This window comes from Labrus bergylta, chromosome 9 (genome assembly GCF_963930695.1).
Source record: "Labrus bergylta chromosome 9, fLabBer1.1, whole genome shotgun sequence".
NCBI classification, from domain to species: Eukaryota; Metazoa; Chordata; class Actinopteri; order Labriformes; family Labridae; genus Labrus; species Labrus bergylta.
Genome location: NC_089203.1, coordinates 15,337,101 through 15,354,066, shown reverse-complemented (window position 1 = coordinate 15,354,066; position 16,966 = coordinate 15,337,101). Strand labels below are relative to the sequence as shown.

The following is a 16,966-nucleotide window of genomic DNA, read 5'->3' as shown; positions in this document are numbered from 1 at the left end:
TGTGCTGTGTTTATGTGTGAGGTTTTGTCCACGTGATCTCGGGATCTTTGTGTGCTGGCATGTTCTAAATGTAGCGGCCTAGGACGGATCGGGTGTAAATGTGTTTACAAAGACTACTTCCCATGACATGATGGTCACTTTCATGAGGGTTTCCTCTTTCACCATGAAATCCATCCTACTCCATCCTTTTCCTACGATCAGACAAATAGTGTCTCATATCTGTAATCGTATAGGTTTCATAGTTTCAAGCCACCATTACAGGAAAGCTTTCAATACATCGGTGTGATAAACATTACAGTCATATGCAGCCTGGAAGCGATCGTTTGCACATCTAAGGCATGCATGTGTGCCCATGTGTGTCTTGCCTTGTATTAGATTACCATTAATTGACCACAAACATTATGGAGCCACTTAAGAAATGACAAAGTCTCCATGCACATACATCTACACACACACACACTGTCACATCATCATTACATTATCTCCCTGATGTGAGAGGCAATAACGCTGTCAGTGCTTGTAAGTGTATTGAGAAGTGGTCGTATCACATGTCACATTATTGCACAGTTGTCAATAATGCCACAGTTTCTCATTTATAACAGCACATTTAGATTCAACCCTCTTATTGAAGCCTGTAAGTATATAATCTGATTATTTTTTGTACTGTATAAGTAAAAAAAAAAAAAAAAAAAGAAGTAAAGTCTGAAATTATGATGGGCAATAACTTCATAATAATTCAAACTCTTTCTCGGTCCTGTGTGAATTTTGTCAGGAGTCATAAAAGTAAAGATAAGTTGGACTCTTCTCCTTTCTACATTCAGAGAACTTTTCAGATAAGAACCCCTCTGCTTGTGACAGATTTATGCCGAGAGAGACATTTTACAGGTGATAGACTAACTTGTCAGTGGTTGTTAGTAAGCTAAATGATCATCATGTTACTGTTTCTACATTTTTTCAACCAGATTGAGCGTTTTGCAAACATGTCTATGAGTAAAATGTTGACTTATTCAGAGCTATAAAATCTGTTGATATACAGTAGGTTGACTTAGCTAGTTTGATGTATTATTAATATTTTAATCATTATGTGGTGATTGATCATTTTAATATACAGTATATACATTTGAATGCATTGGACTTGTAAGGTGTGTTACATATTTGACTGTAAAAAAAAAAGCAGGATGAGATTTTGTGAGAAAACTCTACTTCCCCATATCCAGAACATGATCAGCATGAGATTAGAGGTCATCAGCATGGACACAATAAAAGTTCCTCACAGTAACTTGAAAAAGCAGCACATTTTTGGACAGAATATCTTCACTAAAGAATCTTCTGACAAGTACTGCCTTCTATTTTCTATTGATTCACCCTTTCACTCAACTGGATTGAACAGCCAAATATTGTAGATCTTACTCCACTACATGTATTTCATTTACTAAGGCATTCACATAATTATTACAATGTTGGATCAATCAATAAATGATCATTTATTTTAATAAATGATCATTTATTTTAATAAATACGGTTAGAGAAAATGTAAAGGTTAATCAGCAATTATGAAAGTTACTTAAATGAGTTCCTTCTTAAAGTACACATGAAGGCATGGTAGAAAAACAATTGTGTTTTGTGTGTGTTTTTAAAATGGCTATTCTGGCTTCATAAAATGTTTGCTTTTTGTACTTTAACTCAACTTTGATGATCAAAACATGTGCTCTTTACTCTCATGTTCAAGATTTGAAAGCAGGAGTTTTACTTTTATGTGCATATTGTGGTAATACTACTTCTACCCTTTTATCTTTCTCTAGCTGTACTTTTTGTATTTCTAAACCGGTGAAAGAACAGGGTTTTTTATTTGATTTGGACAAAGAAATTAAAATGTAATATCCTTGAAAAAAAGAACAGCTCGATCTGAGATGACAATCGAATACAGGGCGGCTTATGTAGCAGTCAACTAAACTACTTTTTAAAATAATCGAGTGAACAGATAAAAACAACATCATTATTGTCTTTTTCCCATTAATAGTTAAAACTTTTAAAAAGAGCCTCCCTGTGACTTATAAAGAGTAAACAAACATGTGATGACACAACCATAGTAGTCATCTTTATTTAGTTTTCTGCTATTAAACAGTCTTAGATATTGTTATATTTATGGTTACATGAAATGGGCAGGTTTGGGGTTTGGAGTTAAAAAAAAGCATGCAAGAAATGAAAGAAACCCCACTGAAAGGATGTTTGAGGAAAATGTGAATTGAATCTGACTCACACTAAACTGAAGAGAGAGAAAAGAGGTATTGGCTGATGGGGATTTGTGGTCAGGACAGAAAGATAAAAGGGGATGGAATGGACAGACACTTCCATATATTCCCCTGGCTAATTAAAAAGGAAGGGGAGGTCCAGTTAATGACATAAACCAGTGAAACCAAGACAGTGAGGGAGAGGACAGAGGCAAATCAAATATGCCATGAGGCAGATGAACACAGAATACAACGAGTAAAAGACAGGACCAGTGTGAGGCTTTAGATAATATTACTGTCATTAGAATCAGGAGCGTCGCTTTTATTCAAACACTTGATCTTCAGGCTTGTCTGGAAGAACCTGCAGGTGCTCTACAGGAGCTTCACTTTTCTTCAGATTCAGGAGGTCCTGACTCGCACTGACAAGAAGACATGGTGTGGGGCTTCATTACTGACTTCTTCACCTATGAGACAACCAAGTCTGTGGTGGTCAAGAGCTGGACTGTGGGCATCATCAACCGGGTCGTACAACTGCTCATCGTCACATATTTTGTCGGGTCAGTGTTACTTTTTTTGTGATTTCTTCCAATCTATGGTATTCTGTGTATAAATACATTTAAATGTAGACTTTCTCAACCTTCATTTCTAGCCATGCATTGCAGATTGTTTTTGATTCACTTACACAGGATATGAGAAATCTTCCCCTGAGATTATTGCAGCCACACCATAAAAATGAAAGAGAAGAAGATTGCTTCTTTAAAAAAATCAATATTAGTGTACATTTTCAGACAAAGTGTCCCCAGTTTTACCCTCAACTACCTGAAGAAGAACGTATTTTCTCGTGCAATTGTAATTAATCCTACTTGTAGAAAAGAAAAAGAAGTAAAGACAGGAGTGCTTCTGGGCTCCAACAAACACGTGTTAGTTTAGAGATGGTCTTTGGATTAGGGTACATGAACCCATAAATCACGAGAGACAACAAGAAACTCCTCTGAACTAAGAAGAGAGTGCCTTAAAGAGTGCCAGGAAGAGATCATTTGTCTGCAGTTTTATATCCCTCGTGTTAGATTTTCAAATATTCTCCATTTCCCTTTAGATTTAGAGACTATAGAGTCAAAGTGAGAAGCTCACCTCATGTGCTCAACATCCCACGTCTTAATCAGAACTTTACAATTTAGAACATTTATCAACAGCAATATTTGCAATGTAGTAGTCACTGTTTGAGAAGTCTAAGAAAAGTTAAAGTCCAGTTTTTCAGACTTGTATAAGTACTCATTGTTCAGCAGAGGGGCATGGGGGTGTTTCATTATTTTATATCAAGAATTAAAAAGCAGCATAATAGTTGCAATTCAAATTATTTTTGGAGAACAAACGTTATAGCACGTCATTTAAGAGTTTTCTGGTCTTCTTGCCGTTTTTTGATAGGAGAGCTTGAGAGGAACAGAGAGAGTAGGGGTGACATGAACTAAAAAGGATCAGGACCAGGAGTTCAACATGCAACCTGGGCAAAGGAGAATAGAGGAAGATGTGGAGTTGTATGGAGGACTGTAGACTCTGTGCATGGGGTGCCTGCTCTATACCCACTAGCTACGTAGTTTGGATGCCTGTTTCAAAAGATGTTGAACAACACTTACTGTTACTCTGCTTGATTCTGTTTTCTGAATCATTTCACTTTCTGGATGTTCTAAATATTCAATCAGTTGAAAGGTTAAAAAAGATATTAAGAACAGTTTTAAGAGTTCTTATCCAAACTAGAAATGACACATCACCATGCTCAATTTGTATCTGAACCGAATATAATACCCTTAATGGGGTTTCCCAAATGCTGCTTATTTATTTATTTTGGGGAAAATCTAGTTCTAAGTTCTGTGAATCAGACAATATGTTAATGTCTAAAAAGGGAAAGAATGAAACCAAAAATAACTCAGTTCTGTGATTTGTAGCTGATTACCTATTTGCTGTCTCTGAAATAAAATGTAGAGTATAATTTGATCTGGAGATGAAATCAAAACAATTCCAATCTTCAAGTGCTGTTAAATGATGTGTCCTCCGTCCTGCAGCTGGGTCTTCATCCACGAGAAAGCTTATCAGGTGACTGACACCGGCATCGAGTCCTCCGTGATGACCAAAGTGAAAGGCTTTGGGTACCAAAACAATCATGTGATGGATGTGGCCGACTATGTTCTCCCACCACAGGTGTGTAAAAATATGTGTTTAAACCCACCCAAGCATACGTATGACCTTTGACTTTTGGTGCACACACATGGCTTTGAATAACTATTTCCTTGAACAATAACATCATCTCTGAGGTTCCCTCTCAGACAGGCTTTACGGTCACAGGCTTAGAGAGAGTTTATCTGATACCAGTACGAACAAATACAGGATCAGGTTCCTGCAATTATCTCTGAGCACCACTCCAATACCAACATTTATTAGATAGAAAAAAAATCCATAAGAAATCATTTCATTCTCGCTGCTCCAAAACAGCAACCTACAACCTGGCTATATCACAGCTTCTTTTTTTAATTAATTGTATAGTACACAGCAGTAGTCTGTCACTTTACAAGTTGATCGTTTTTCCCATCCCAGTTTGACCATTGTATCCTATCACACAAGACTTGAGTACACAGTTTACAGTATTTCCTGATGTGTTTCAGGGTGCAGGTGTGTTCTGCATCATAACCAAAATCATCATCACCGAAAACCAGTTCCAAGGAAGATGTTCAGAGGTGAGGACACATTCAAATCACTCATCACTTATTAGTCTTAATGTTTTAGTTTCACCTATTCCTCATTGAGCACCTGACGGCATTTCTCTCAGCTGTATTTGTAAACTGTTGTTCACTTCATTATACCCTGTTTTACTTGTCTAATGTTAAGTACTATTTGGTTATCAAAGAAAAATTCCACATAACCAGTCATTTCTTAATATAACATCACACAACAACACATCTTTCATTCTAAATATAATTTATTCTGACCAGGAAAGAGTCTCAAATCAGAGCTCTCAAGACCCAAAAACACATACTTTACAAAACCACAAAGTAATAATGGCTCAAGAGGTGCAAACTCGCTTGATTCCTGATACCCTGTGTACCATTGAAATGTTTCATAGTTATCCAAAAACAATCTTGCTTAATCATAAATTACTGCAAAAAAAAAAAGAAGAAAATTCTCATGTTTCTGTGTTTTAGACTGGGAAGAAGTTTAGTTGTAAAACAAATGAAGACTGCAACAAGCATTTGGGTTCTATCCTCTCCAATGGTGAGTCTTACCAGTCTTAAAAAACAATCAGTGACTTGCCTTTCCAGAGTTGAGATAATTTCAGTCTGCACTCTGATGGCTGCCATTTTTTTTATTTTTTTTAGCAGAAGATTATTAAAAATACTGTTGAGGTCTGTCTACAAAAAACTATCCATTATTTCTGTGTTACACATCAGGTATTATAACAGGTGATTGCCTGAAATCCTCCAACAATTCCCAAGGCATGTGTGAGATTGAAGGATGGTGTCCTGCTGAGAACGACAGCGTCAGTGTGTAAGATTTACACACACAAAAGAAATACACACAGATAGGCAACAACTTTTTCCTCATTTAATCCTCCTCAGCTATCCTCACACCTCCTTTTTTTCTCAACATCTTCCTCAGCACACCGATGCTGGATGTGAACAACTTCACCATCTTCATCAAAAACAGTATTCGATTTCCACTTTTCAATGTCACCAGGTGGGTAACGCACAAGAGGGCTTACACACATATTCTCACATTACAGCTTCAAATGTCTTTATGGTTACAACAAATGCATGAAAAATGTGAAGAGAGAAAGAAAAACATTGTTTTTAATTATTCTCTAATAGAGGGAATTTTCCTTCCACCATGAAGTCTGATGATATCAAGAAATGCACCTACCACCCTCAGAAGAATCCCTTCTGCCCCATCTTTCGTGTGGGGGACGTGCTGAACTACACTGGACAGGAAATCACAAATCTGACAGATCAGGTGTTGTCCTCGTTGTCCATTCTTTCCTTAAGATATCCCTAACTCTTCATCTTCAATTAAAATGTTTTATACCTGCTCAGGACTACACACAAAGAGACAGTTTGAGGTTTAACTGCCTTGAAGTTTAATTTCACTTTACATAAACAACAGAGTAACTAGACTCCATTATACAAATGACAATATAACAAGGACCTGCACTTTGACTAGCCTGTTTGTGCAGTTTGCCAATGCATGCCTTTCTTTTTGTGAGTAGACACCTTCAAACTTGAAAAAGCTTTTGTAGCTCTTAGCTGTCTTGCGCCATTCATTCTCCCCAACAACAAGAATGGTTCGTGGTAAGTCGAGAGACAAGAATCACATTTTTTATATACTCTGTGAATCGGAACAAACACGCAAATAGGTGTACTTACTGATGGTTAGCAAGTTTGTTAACTTGGATAGCTTTTTTCAGGCTTCATTTGTGTTTTTCACGAAACAAAACAGGGTTTATTGTTGCACAAAATGTAATAAGGAGTTAAGAACAGTAGATAAAAATGTTTCTTTATCAATCATCTATATAGTATTCATAACACCACTGAGCTTCTTGCTTAAAATGTTATGCAAAGATTTGCAGAACACCTTCCCTTTACCACTTACACTGTGACTTATCCCTGAGTTTTTAAAGCTGTAGGTTTAGCAAACATTCATTCTAAATAAGAGGCTATGCCGTCATCAGAGAGAATCACCAAATGTTAACTTTTCACATTAGCCTGCCATTGTCCCGATTTCAGATGGAGTTCTCATTCTGTCCACTATATCCCTGTGGTTACATTTAAACAACCTCTGTGTAACCTATATGATGAAAAGGGTTCATTTTGACCAGTATTTGGATTTTGCACAAGACAGTTTTTGTGTATACTTTCTGTACACTTTATAAATCTTTGATTGTTTAATGAGGTATTTCCTTTGCAGGGATTTAGCCAATTAAATGCCAGGTCCTAGGTCCCTTAAGCTTATATCCCACCAAACGGGATGCCTCAAGGGCAAGTGCTGGGTCTCCTTCTATTCTTAATATGCACCACCTCACAATCATCCGCTCTCATGGTTTCTCATACCATTGCTATGCTGTCGATACCCAACTCTTACTGTCAATCCACCAGATGACATTACAGTTTCTGCAAAAATTTTGTCATGCCTTGCTGATGTCTCTCAATCAATGAATGAATGCCACCTTCAACTCAACCTAACAAAGACTGAACTCCTTGACATCCCAACCCCTCCCTCAGTGCAATCATGGATCAATACCCAGCTTGGAACAACCAAACTCATGCTGAGAAAGTCTACCAAGATGTCATGATTGATGATAAGCTAACATTTAAGGCTCACCGGGCCTCGATTGCCCACTCTTGTCAATTTCTCCTATACAACATCAGGAAGATCAGACTTCTGACATCAGAATAGCATGCTCTGACAGTTCCTGTCAGGTCTTCCTGCTTGCACAATCAAAGCTCTGCTGATGATCCAAACGCAGCAGTGTGCAGGTTAAACCAACCCAAAACAGCACATTTCACTCCGCTGTTCATATCCCTCCACCAGTTATGTACATGGGTAGTGCCTCAAAGTGTGTTCTGTTTTTCCTTATCATTCTCTTTCAGGGTGGAGAAATAGGAATAAACATTGAATGGAAGTGTAACCTGGACCTAAACATTGAGTATTGTGAACCTAAGTACTCTTTCACTCGACTGGATGAACCATTTTCAAAGAATGCCGTCTCCAAAGGCTACAACTTCAGGTAGTGAGGCTGTTTCTTTCCCTCTCAACATCTACTCACTATTTTAATTACTTCTCATTCTTGGTCACTTTTTCTTCCAATCTTTGACTCTTTGAATGCAGATTTGCCAAATATTTCAAGACACAGGATGGGACTGAATTTCGGACCCTTCACAAAGCATATGCTATCCGCTTTGATGTAATGGTCACTGGCAATGTAAGTCATGTGAATTTTACAAGCTAACTAACAATTATTTTTAGAAAATTGCTAATGAAAAATGTGTCAGTTAGGCAGAAAATTGTTGCTGTTTAAGTTCTTAAAACTGTTCATAATGTTATTCAAGTGTGCAGAGAGAATATGCCTCTTAAAATGAAAGCCCTATAATTTGGGGAAACACATTGATTTTCTTTCCTGCAGAGTTGTGGATGAGAACTTGATTATTACATCCAAATGTTTCTGTGCGGAATATCCTTCAAAGTGTAGCCTGTAGAACGAAGCAGTGACTAGAAGGTGTGTTTTGAAATACTTTGAAGACTGTTTCCCTTTTTCCAGTCTCTTAAGCTAGAGCTAAGCTAAGAAGTTTCTATTCGTAGTTAAAGTTTTAATAGTATGAATCAGTAAGTAAGTAGAATAGAATAGAATAGAATTACTTTATTGATCCCAAACTGGGAAATTGTGGCGTTACAGCAGCAGGTTATCCAACACACAATTTGAGTAAAAAAAACACAATGTTAGCAAATCTAAACACAATATAATATTAACTACGAAGTAAATAAGTACTAAAATATATCAAAAATAAGAATGTGAATATATACAACCAGGATTTAACTAAGCATTACTAGTCTTAAATAGGAAGATTAAATATGGAAGATTGAATGTAAATGTGCAAAAACAGAGTCGTAGATGGTTATAAATTAAATATGAAAGATTAAATGTAAAATGCAGTAGTAGTAGCAGCAGTAGTAGAAGTAGTAGTAAATATTTCTTTAACATATTGATACTTGAACTGTTTGATATCAAACTGGCTTCATTTCTGGATGTTCGTCTCTTCCAGGCAGGAAAGTTTGCCACAGTCCCAACACTGATCAACTTGGTTGCTGCCTTCACTTCTATTGGACTGGTAAAAAAAAAAAAAAACTCTGATCAGGAAACAAATATTTAAGATGTATTGTTCTTGTTGCTGTCAGCTGTATTTACATTTTTATTTTGTTTTGACAGGGTGCAGTTCTCTGTGATCTTATCCTGCTGAACTTCTTGAAAGGGGCGAAGCAGTACAAAGCCAAGAAGTTTGAAGAGGTATTGAACTTACACTTACATTGACTGCAGAGTGACTTTGACTGCAATATCCAATCCACTTACACTTTTCTGTTAGAGCGTTGCTGATAATGCTTCACTACTTTGTCCCTCCAGGTGTCGGACGCTCAAATAGAAGCAGAACTTGCTCAGAGCCCCGGCAGCCCACTGTCACTGAAAGGAGGCATCAAGAGCTCCTATGACTCCGGAGCCATTTCCCTCGCCGCCTCTGACCAACAACTTTGACTGACAAAAACAATAACAACAACCTGAAGACATGAACTCTCCTTCTCTTTCACTTGTTACCTCTCCATAAGAGATACATTATGCTTTTTCTGGTTTTCTATACCCTGTTGTCTTTTTCAGTTTGGTAAGTCAATGAACTGTGGAGAAAAAAAAAAAGACTACTTTGTTGCAATGTTTTCATTTCTTCAACTGGAAGTGTTAGATGAAAGGAAGATGCAAAATAACTTCACACTGTGTTCTCCTGGTGTCATACACTCAATCAAAGTTCCCCTGAGAAAGACTTACAATGAAACTCAACGAATGGCTGACTCCTAACTACTTAGATTACGCTTACTTACAATTACAGTCATACTCAGAAAAAAAAAAAAAACGCTTATAAAGCAGCCATCATTTTAATCCAAGTACTAATTTGAATGCTTTTTAACTGTGATTGCTTGCATTTTCCTGTTTGTACAATCTTAAAGCTGAATAAATCTTCTTCGAGAATTAACTAACTGTGTAACATTTTAGAGAAATTATCTTCCTTGTCATATTCACACACTCACCAACTGCACTCCATCCTGTACAAATAAAAGCACTAAAGGGTCTCCCAATGGTGTAAAGACATGGTTAATGACAGTGTGTGTTTGTTTTTTGGAGACGGCTGGCGTAGTTTAAATGTATGTGTGTGTGGCTTGTGGTTTATAAATGGGCCATTATTAGTCCACTTCCGGGCGATGACGTACAGTAAAATATGTTACTGTACAGACTAATGGACTCGTGTTTGTTTTAGTAGAATAGTCCAGACTATTCCAAATGATCCCAAATATTTTCTGTTTACCCTCGTTTATACTTTCTCTTTCTATATCAGACATGAACAATTCTCTGTTTCTTTATCCCTCTGTCGCACACATATTACCTCCTTCCTCCCATCCTCCTCCTCTCTATTCTCACCCTTGTTATGCTGTAAAGTGTGACCAGAGCACTAAAAAAAGAAAAGCTAAAGAGCCTCTTAATGGCTCTGACAGTGATTTACGAGAGATGATAGCTATGAAGGGAGGCCACAGAGGAATTGACAGCAGTTAGCCATAAAGTTTGATGAACTAATTTGATCACACTAATCGAAATAATGCATGTAATGGGAATATCAGAACACGATACACAGTGCAAGAAAGTACTCCATCTCTCTGAATGATGTCTCTGCCCTGGGCAGAATGAATAGGAGCAGAAAACATGGATCCCCTGGATGGAGAGATTCATTAATGTTAGACAAATTGTGGAGTTGAAGGATGTTGTCCCCACAGGAAAAATTTAGAAGGGACAATAGATGTAGGTTTTTATACATATTCCAGCTCTGCTAGAGGAGAACAACATGGAGGATAATGACTATAAGGATAATGACTTTAAATAAAAGAGTAGAAGGAAACCCCTCATGTTTCATCAATAAGCTTAAGCTTCACCTACATTTGGGTTATCTTAGCTTAAACTAAGACTCAGAGAGCGCTGCCAGACTCTGTCCAAATATAACTGAATTCTCTTAAAGTCTGTGAAGTAGCTGGCAACTACAGTTGTAAATAACAGTAGTAAAGTAAAAAAAAACAAAAGTAGTATTGGTTAAAGTATAAAGTTGTGTGACCATCTTCAGCTTACTTTTTCTAAAGGCAAACACACACTCTCACATTTTGCACATTTTGTTTTTTAATAAAGATTAATGAGGGTTTGTGGATCAGTCTGCTTTTTGGCGGGTTGCAGTACTTTCCCTGGAAGCAAGCACAAACTCTTACTGAGAGTGGTTTTAATCTTCTTCACAAACAAAACTACAAAAAAAAACTACAAAAACAAAAGTACATACGACGATTTCCCCAAATAATAAATTATTTCTTTGACGTTTCTCTTAACTCTCAGCTGATATAGACATACATTGAACAAGCTTGTTCTGTAAAAAATAATACTATAGAGTCTATGAATACATTTTTATGATATAATATCTAGGGATAAGTAACCAGTGGAATCTGCAGCCTCTGCTTCAGCTCTATAGTCTCATATGTCTTTCCTCCTCAGGGGTTAATTTCCTGGACAAATGGACAAGGAGCCATTAAGAGGAGACAGAGCGGCTAAGTGTCACAGACAGCAGGACAGAGAGGAGTCTGAATATGAAGGAGGAGGCATTGTTTCATTTCTGCTAGAAACTTTACTCCAGACACCAATTTGATCATCATACTTTTTTCAGAATGTGCAACACTGCTGGTATATAATCCATTCTAGAGGGAGTGAGCAGACAGCATGGACAGAAAAACTAGAAACTAGAAAGTAGTACAGATCAGCACCAGGAGCTGGTCACAGTTGGTGGTAAGGAGAGGGCAAGAAGTCGCAAAGAGGTGCTTGTAGCGCCCAAACAGAAATCCAAAACACTCCTGAGATGCATGAATTAATATATTGTAATGTTGAATAACTGCTAAACTTTCGGTCCTTATTCTGAAACATGTTCAAACCAGATGAAGTGCCTGTTTTGTTGCACCTTGACTATCTGGGCTTCCTCCCAGTGTTCCTCCTCTTCAGAGCCAGAATCCAGGCAGGTAGAGCAGGCCGCCGAGCCGGTGCCACCTCCTCCATAGTTACCTGCTCCACCTCAAAGTCTTGCTCGGTGACAGAGTCCTCCTCTGCTTCAGAGTCCTCCTCTGAGTCCAAATCCTCCAGATCCAGATCTGGAAGTGGTATTGTCTGCACCTCCTCTGAAAAGCGAACACGCCGGTTCTCCTCAACTCGTCTCTGATAGAGAGTGGGTTAAACAAAAAAAAAAGAAAAGACAGCAGTTAAGAAAAACATCATAAACAGTAGAAACCTGTGTCATTTGAAGTGGTTTCATCTGTCTATGTAACATGGATTATTCAATATTGCCGCCGAACTTATTTTATGAGTCGTTTATTTCTGAACAATGTAATTCGGAACAAACTACTGTATGTAACTTGGCGCAAATCATAAGTCGCAAGCGTAACCTAAAGAGTATTTTCAATTTATACAGCTAAACACAAAAAAGTATATTCACCATTTATGAACAAAAACAATGAATATATATTTTCAATGGGTTTAACTTAATCTATGTTCCGATTGTATCTTGTTCCCTTATTATTATCATCAAAACATTTTATTTAGATGATACTTTTTTGAAATGATTGAGGAAATTGTTGAGGTCATACCAAACTGAAAACTTAAGTGAAATGTAAGTTCACTTAAAAAGATATCAAAACTCTTTGTTTTTAGCATTATACACGTTTCTTACACACTGTAATTATTTTTTCTTATAGTTGTTTCTCAAATAATTTGTATAATTTTTTTCTGCGTTGTGGTAGAGATGTCAGAATTCAAGAAAGTCTCATGACTTTGTTGTTTTTCTCGAGTCATTAAGTGTCTAAAACTGTCTGCAAACTCTCGCCTGCCTCGATTGAACTTGTTGAATTGATGTGTGACGCAGACCTGACCTGACATTCTTGTGCCACAGGGAGGCGTTGCCTTCACAACTTTTCTGTTTTGAAACGTACTCTTTTTGTCTGAACTTCCATTGAGGACTCTGAATCCTGGGATATGGAGTGTTTGAGGACACCCTTTGGTGGAGCAGAAGAAGAAGGAGAGAGAGGTTGAGGAGAGTTTAGGATGTATAAAGGCAGGACGACATGTCGTGAGTCCTCTCCTGTCTCCTTCATCGACTCGCTTCTTGAAGATATGGACCCCTCTGTGAGACGAGAGACAAGAGAACATCATTTCAGCAACAAGACAACATCTCAAACTGTGTAAACTAAAACCAGGATATGAAATTATTCTGACCTCTGCCTATCGTATTCCCATCATTTATTTTCGGTCTTTGGAGCCTCTGGTCTCTCCTCTCAGCTGACTGATGCTGCCTCTTTCTGTGGAGCTGGACTCTGCTCTTCAACGCCGAGTTGTCAAGAAGATCAGCAGGCTGCAGACAGCAGGATAGAGTGGAGAGCACACATTTAACATTAAAACTTAAATACACAAAATGGAAAAAAAAAAAAAAAAAGGGATTAGTATTTTCAATTGATATAGAACAAATTATTTCTGTTAAAATAGTACATTACTGTAGTATGTTGTGAAAACTGACCCTAAGAAAGGTAGCTTTTTGTAGCTGTCCACTCTCTTCTGACTGCAGATCTGATTGGTTGCTCCCATGCTCCATTGGTTCTGAATGGTCAGCCTCAGAGTGAACATCCTGCTTTGGTTTTCCTCCTGAAACATCCATGCCGACGGGCAGGACACCTTCTGATGATGTTTGCCCCATGCTAAAGTCTGAGGCAGGTGTTGACCACTGCTTGTTCTGACCTCCAGGCTGGCTGAAAATCAGGGTACGGTGAGGATTCTGTGCGATTTGTAATCCTTCTAAAGGTCTCTGATTGGCTGAGGTGGCGGAGAGTTGTGGTTTTAGGAACTTTGCCCACTCTTGACCTGTGACGATCTCCTCCAGTAGACTGAAGGAGCCCAGACCCAACTGAAAGTCCCCTGTTGACCTACCATGAGAGAATTCAAATCAGTTCTAATCATTGTATTTTTACATTTCATACACAGAAAAAGTAAATATGATTAATAGTAAAAAAAAAAATAAAAAAAAAGAGGAGATTAAAAATACAACAACAAAAAATAAACGAATTAATTCAAAAACGTGTACAAGCACAATTATTTATTGCACTGCTGTTGTTTGACATCTATAGTAGGTACTTTAAGAGAACAGCTTGTGTTCAAATAGTCTCAGTAATGTAAACTGCCTAACAAGTCACTCAGTAAGTCGCTCATTGTACCCACAGTACTATCAGTGAAATGTATCATTTAAAACATCAGTGCTAATGATATGAAGTATAATCTAACAACACTGGCGAGGGTCATTCTGTATGCATGAATCGTTCTTTTTTTTCCTTTGTGACTTCATGTACGTTGTTTCTTTATTGCCCTTTGTTAAAAAGCATCTGAATATTTCACTGATGATGTTTTCTTATCAAACATGTGTAAAACATCCCCACGAGACTGTTCTCAATGCTGAAGTGTGTGGTACATGTTGTAATGACAGATGCTGTCAGTGACAGAGGTGTGTTTGGCACACTAGAGGGAAAAAAAAAAAAACATGAGACCAAACTAATATCACAGCTGAGCTTTGAGACGTCTCAGAAATACTTCACATATTTCAATCATGTTGCTTTTGGCCCGAGAGACGAAACACCAAAACCAGCCGGAGAACTTTTAGCATGCGTGACCCTTTGGTAAATGAAGTACTGTTTGTAGGACCTGTAAGTAGCTTACCTCATGTATCCTTCATTGATGCCATCCTCTGTCTGAGCAGGGGTGGTTTTACTGGGGTCACTGCTGTCCAGTGAAGGGGCCGGTCTTTCATCTTCCTTATTTGGCGTGTTGATGAGAGTTTCTGCTGTCATCGGCTGGTTTTGAGGTAAAATCTGTGCAGTAAACAAGCGTCAGTATCACTTACATGTTTTCCTTTTAAAGTTTTGACAATAGAAAAAAAACTTTACTCACTCCAGTTCCTTGCTCTCTCTTCTGGTCTTCTCCCCCGCCTTCCTCTTTTCCCTTTTTGCCAAAACTGCCCTGCCTGTCTCTCCATCTCTCCTTTATCTTCTGAGTCCATCTTCTCGTTTTATTCCCAGCTGGTCGCTGTTGTCTTCTGGAGATGCTGTCTGTTTTCCCCGGTGAGCCAACCTGCATATCTTTAGCTCCAAAACCTCCATTCCCCATGTGCAACAGTTGGTCCTCTTTACTTTCTGTCGGCTTCAAAGACCACATGTAGACTCTGGGTGTGAAACCTTGACCCTGTCCTGTACTTGTTGCAGCATCTTTATCATCAGGGGTGTGACTTATCATTGCAGAACTGACAAAATTCCCCCCATCTGTTCTCTCAGAGGAAGAGATATCCACATCTTTGAGTGATTTAGCAGGAAACAGCTGCTCTGTTCCAGTTGGGATATGTGTGTTCTGCCTCATCACCCTGTTCTCACCCGTGTCTCTGTCAGTGTTTTCTTTGTGGGTGGAGAAGGAAATAAGACCCCGGTCCACTTCATAGGCATGACCTGGCTGATGTATCTCCACAGAAGACATCCCAAACTCTTTTGAGGGGAGATCATTAGAACCAAACTCAAAGCCATTACCAGGGCTGCGGTTCACTCCCTGGAAGTCAGAGGCTCCCCTCTCTCCATCCTGCACCCATGTGTGAACAGCTGTGTTGGGTGCAGGTGCATTCAGGTACACCTGGCCCTCTCTCCCCGGCTGGAGCTTCAGTCTCTGCAGCATGGACTGCAGCAGAGCCTGACTGTCTTTCGGATTAGGTGACTGAGACATCTAGGAAGAGATCTGCTGCGTATTTAATCCAGAAGAGCATGACAACGATGACTGTGCGGAAACATAACAATATAGTCCTATGAACAGTGGTGGATTCCTTGCAGACATTTGCAAAGAGTTGCTTTAAAAAAGAGACCTCGAAGAAGAAGAAATCATCTGTGTGTAGATAACATCACCATTTTGTCCTTTTGATGTTTATTTCCCTGTGGTGGATGTTCCCTCCTCTTTTATTTCTCCAATCGTTTGCCATGATTCTTTCCATAGTTTCTTATCAAGACGGATCCATCTCTTAAGGTTTATATTCCTCTGTTTCTTCTTTTCTGTGTTGGACGGATGTCTCACTCTCACACGTCTTCCTCTCCTCCCTAACCTCAAAACATTCAGCAGCAGTCTCTCTCTATTCTTCACAGAAATGGGACTTTTCTCTTGTCGTGTTCTTTCAAACTCTCTCTCTCTCTCTTGTGATATCCGAAAGTTTCAGTGCACAAAGGTCGTTTGAGTCACTCCCCTTTGGTTACAGACACTTCTATCAATGGTGAAAGGAGGAAAGACGGTGTGACGTTCCTCAGACCTTACACCCTGAAGCAGACCAAACGAGAAAGACCAGTGAGGTGAGATAATTGTGAACTGACTCTTTCTGTCTGCCCATTTTTTTTCGTTTTGCCCTCCCTTCCTTCCTGTTTCTCTCTCTCCATCTCCCTGACTTACACATGTGCACACACGCCCTCTTTCTTCCCACCATGACCCATGAGTGGTAATTACGGGGCATTTTTAGTGCACAGCTTCTATATATGTCCCTCGAATGAAAGAAAAAGGAAAACCCCAGGGATGACCTTTGAAACAACCAGTCTTTTAGATTCTTTATAGGGTTTTATGTATGGACAGCTCCTTATCATTGGTGTAGGAATATAATATAATTAACTTCTAGTATGACACTAGAGTTTATTACTGTAAATATTATTTATCTTATTTTTACCTCATTTTAGTTTATCTTATTTTACCTTATTCTGGTTGTATTGCAACGCGGGACGGAGACAAACGCAATTTCGATTCCACTGTATGTCTGGCATATTTTGAAATTAACAATAAAGTGGACTTTGACTTTGACTTTGAC

At 38.5% G+C, this 16,966-nt stretch overlaps 2 protein-coding genes across 3 annotated transcripts in view; one reads left to right on the top strand and one right to left on the bottom strand.

Moving 5' to 3' along the window:
* Positions 1-2,361: 2,361 nt before the first annotated feature.
* On the top strand, positions 2,362-9,528 carry p2rx3a (purinergic receptor P2X, ligand-gated ion channel, 3a). The gene is made up of 12 exons (XM_020645819.3): positions 2,362-2,788; positions 4,292-4,427; positions 4,889-4,960; positions 5,426-5,495; positions 5,672-5,768; positions 5,880-5,957; positions 6,089-6,230; positions 7,865-8,001; positions 8,103-8,196; positions 9,035-9,100; positions 9,199-9,276; positions 9,391-9,528. The coding sequence occupies exons 1-12, from the start codon at positions 2,664-2,666 to the stop codon at positions 9,517-9,519; spliced, it is 1,224 nt and encodes a 407-aa protein (XP_020501475.2). The 5' UTR covers positions 2,362-2,663; the 3' UTR covers positions 9,520-9,528.
* The window catches only part of zgc:113229 (uncharacterized protein LOC550612 homolog), a 9,176-nt gene continuing 826 nt past the window's right edge, over positions 8,617-16,966 (bottom strand). The window contains exons 2-8 of one of the 2 annotated variants that reach the window (XM_065959141.1): positions 15,037-16,431; positions 14,806-14,957; positions 13,619-14,021; positions 13,321-13,456; positions 13,038-13,228; positions 12,017-12,267; positions 8,617-9,097 (exon numbers count right to left, since the gene is read on the bottom strand). In XM_065959141.1, coding sequence (XP_065815213.1) covers positions 12,022-12,267; positions 13,038-13,228; positions 13,321-13,456; positions 13,619-14,021; positions 14,806-14,957; positions 15,037-15,852 — 1,944 coding nt within the window. In that variant the 5' untranslated portion in view covers positions 15,853-16,431 and the 3' untranslated portion in view covers positions 8,617-9,097; positions 12,017-12,021. Of the gene's footprint in view, positions 12,268-13,037; positions 13,229-13,320; positions 13,457-13,618; positions 14,022-14,805; positions 14,958-15,036; positions 16,432-16,966 lie in introns of both variants that reach the window. The other variant, XM_020645829.3, reaches the window with a different exon arrangement.

Bases quoted from the DNA above. Each gene is read 5' to 3' on its own strand.
- p2rx3a (XM_020645819.3), top strand. From the start codon at position 2,664: ATGGTGTGGGGCTTCATTACTGACTTCTTCACCTATGAGACAACCAAG. The intron at 5,496-5,671 runs GTGAGTCTTACC...GTTACACATCAG, and splicing joins GGGTTCTATCCTCTCCAATG to GTATTATAACAGGTGATTGC. The intron at 9,277-9,390 runs GTATTGAACTTA...TTGTCCCTCCAG, and splicing joins AAGCCAAGAAGTTTGAAGAG to GTGTCGGACGCTCAAATAGA.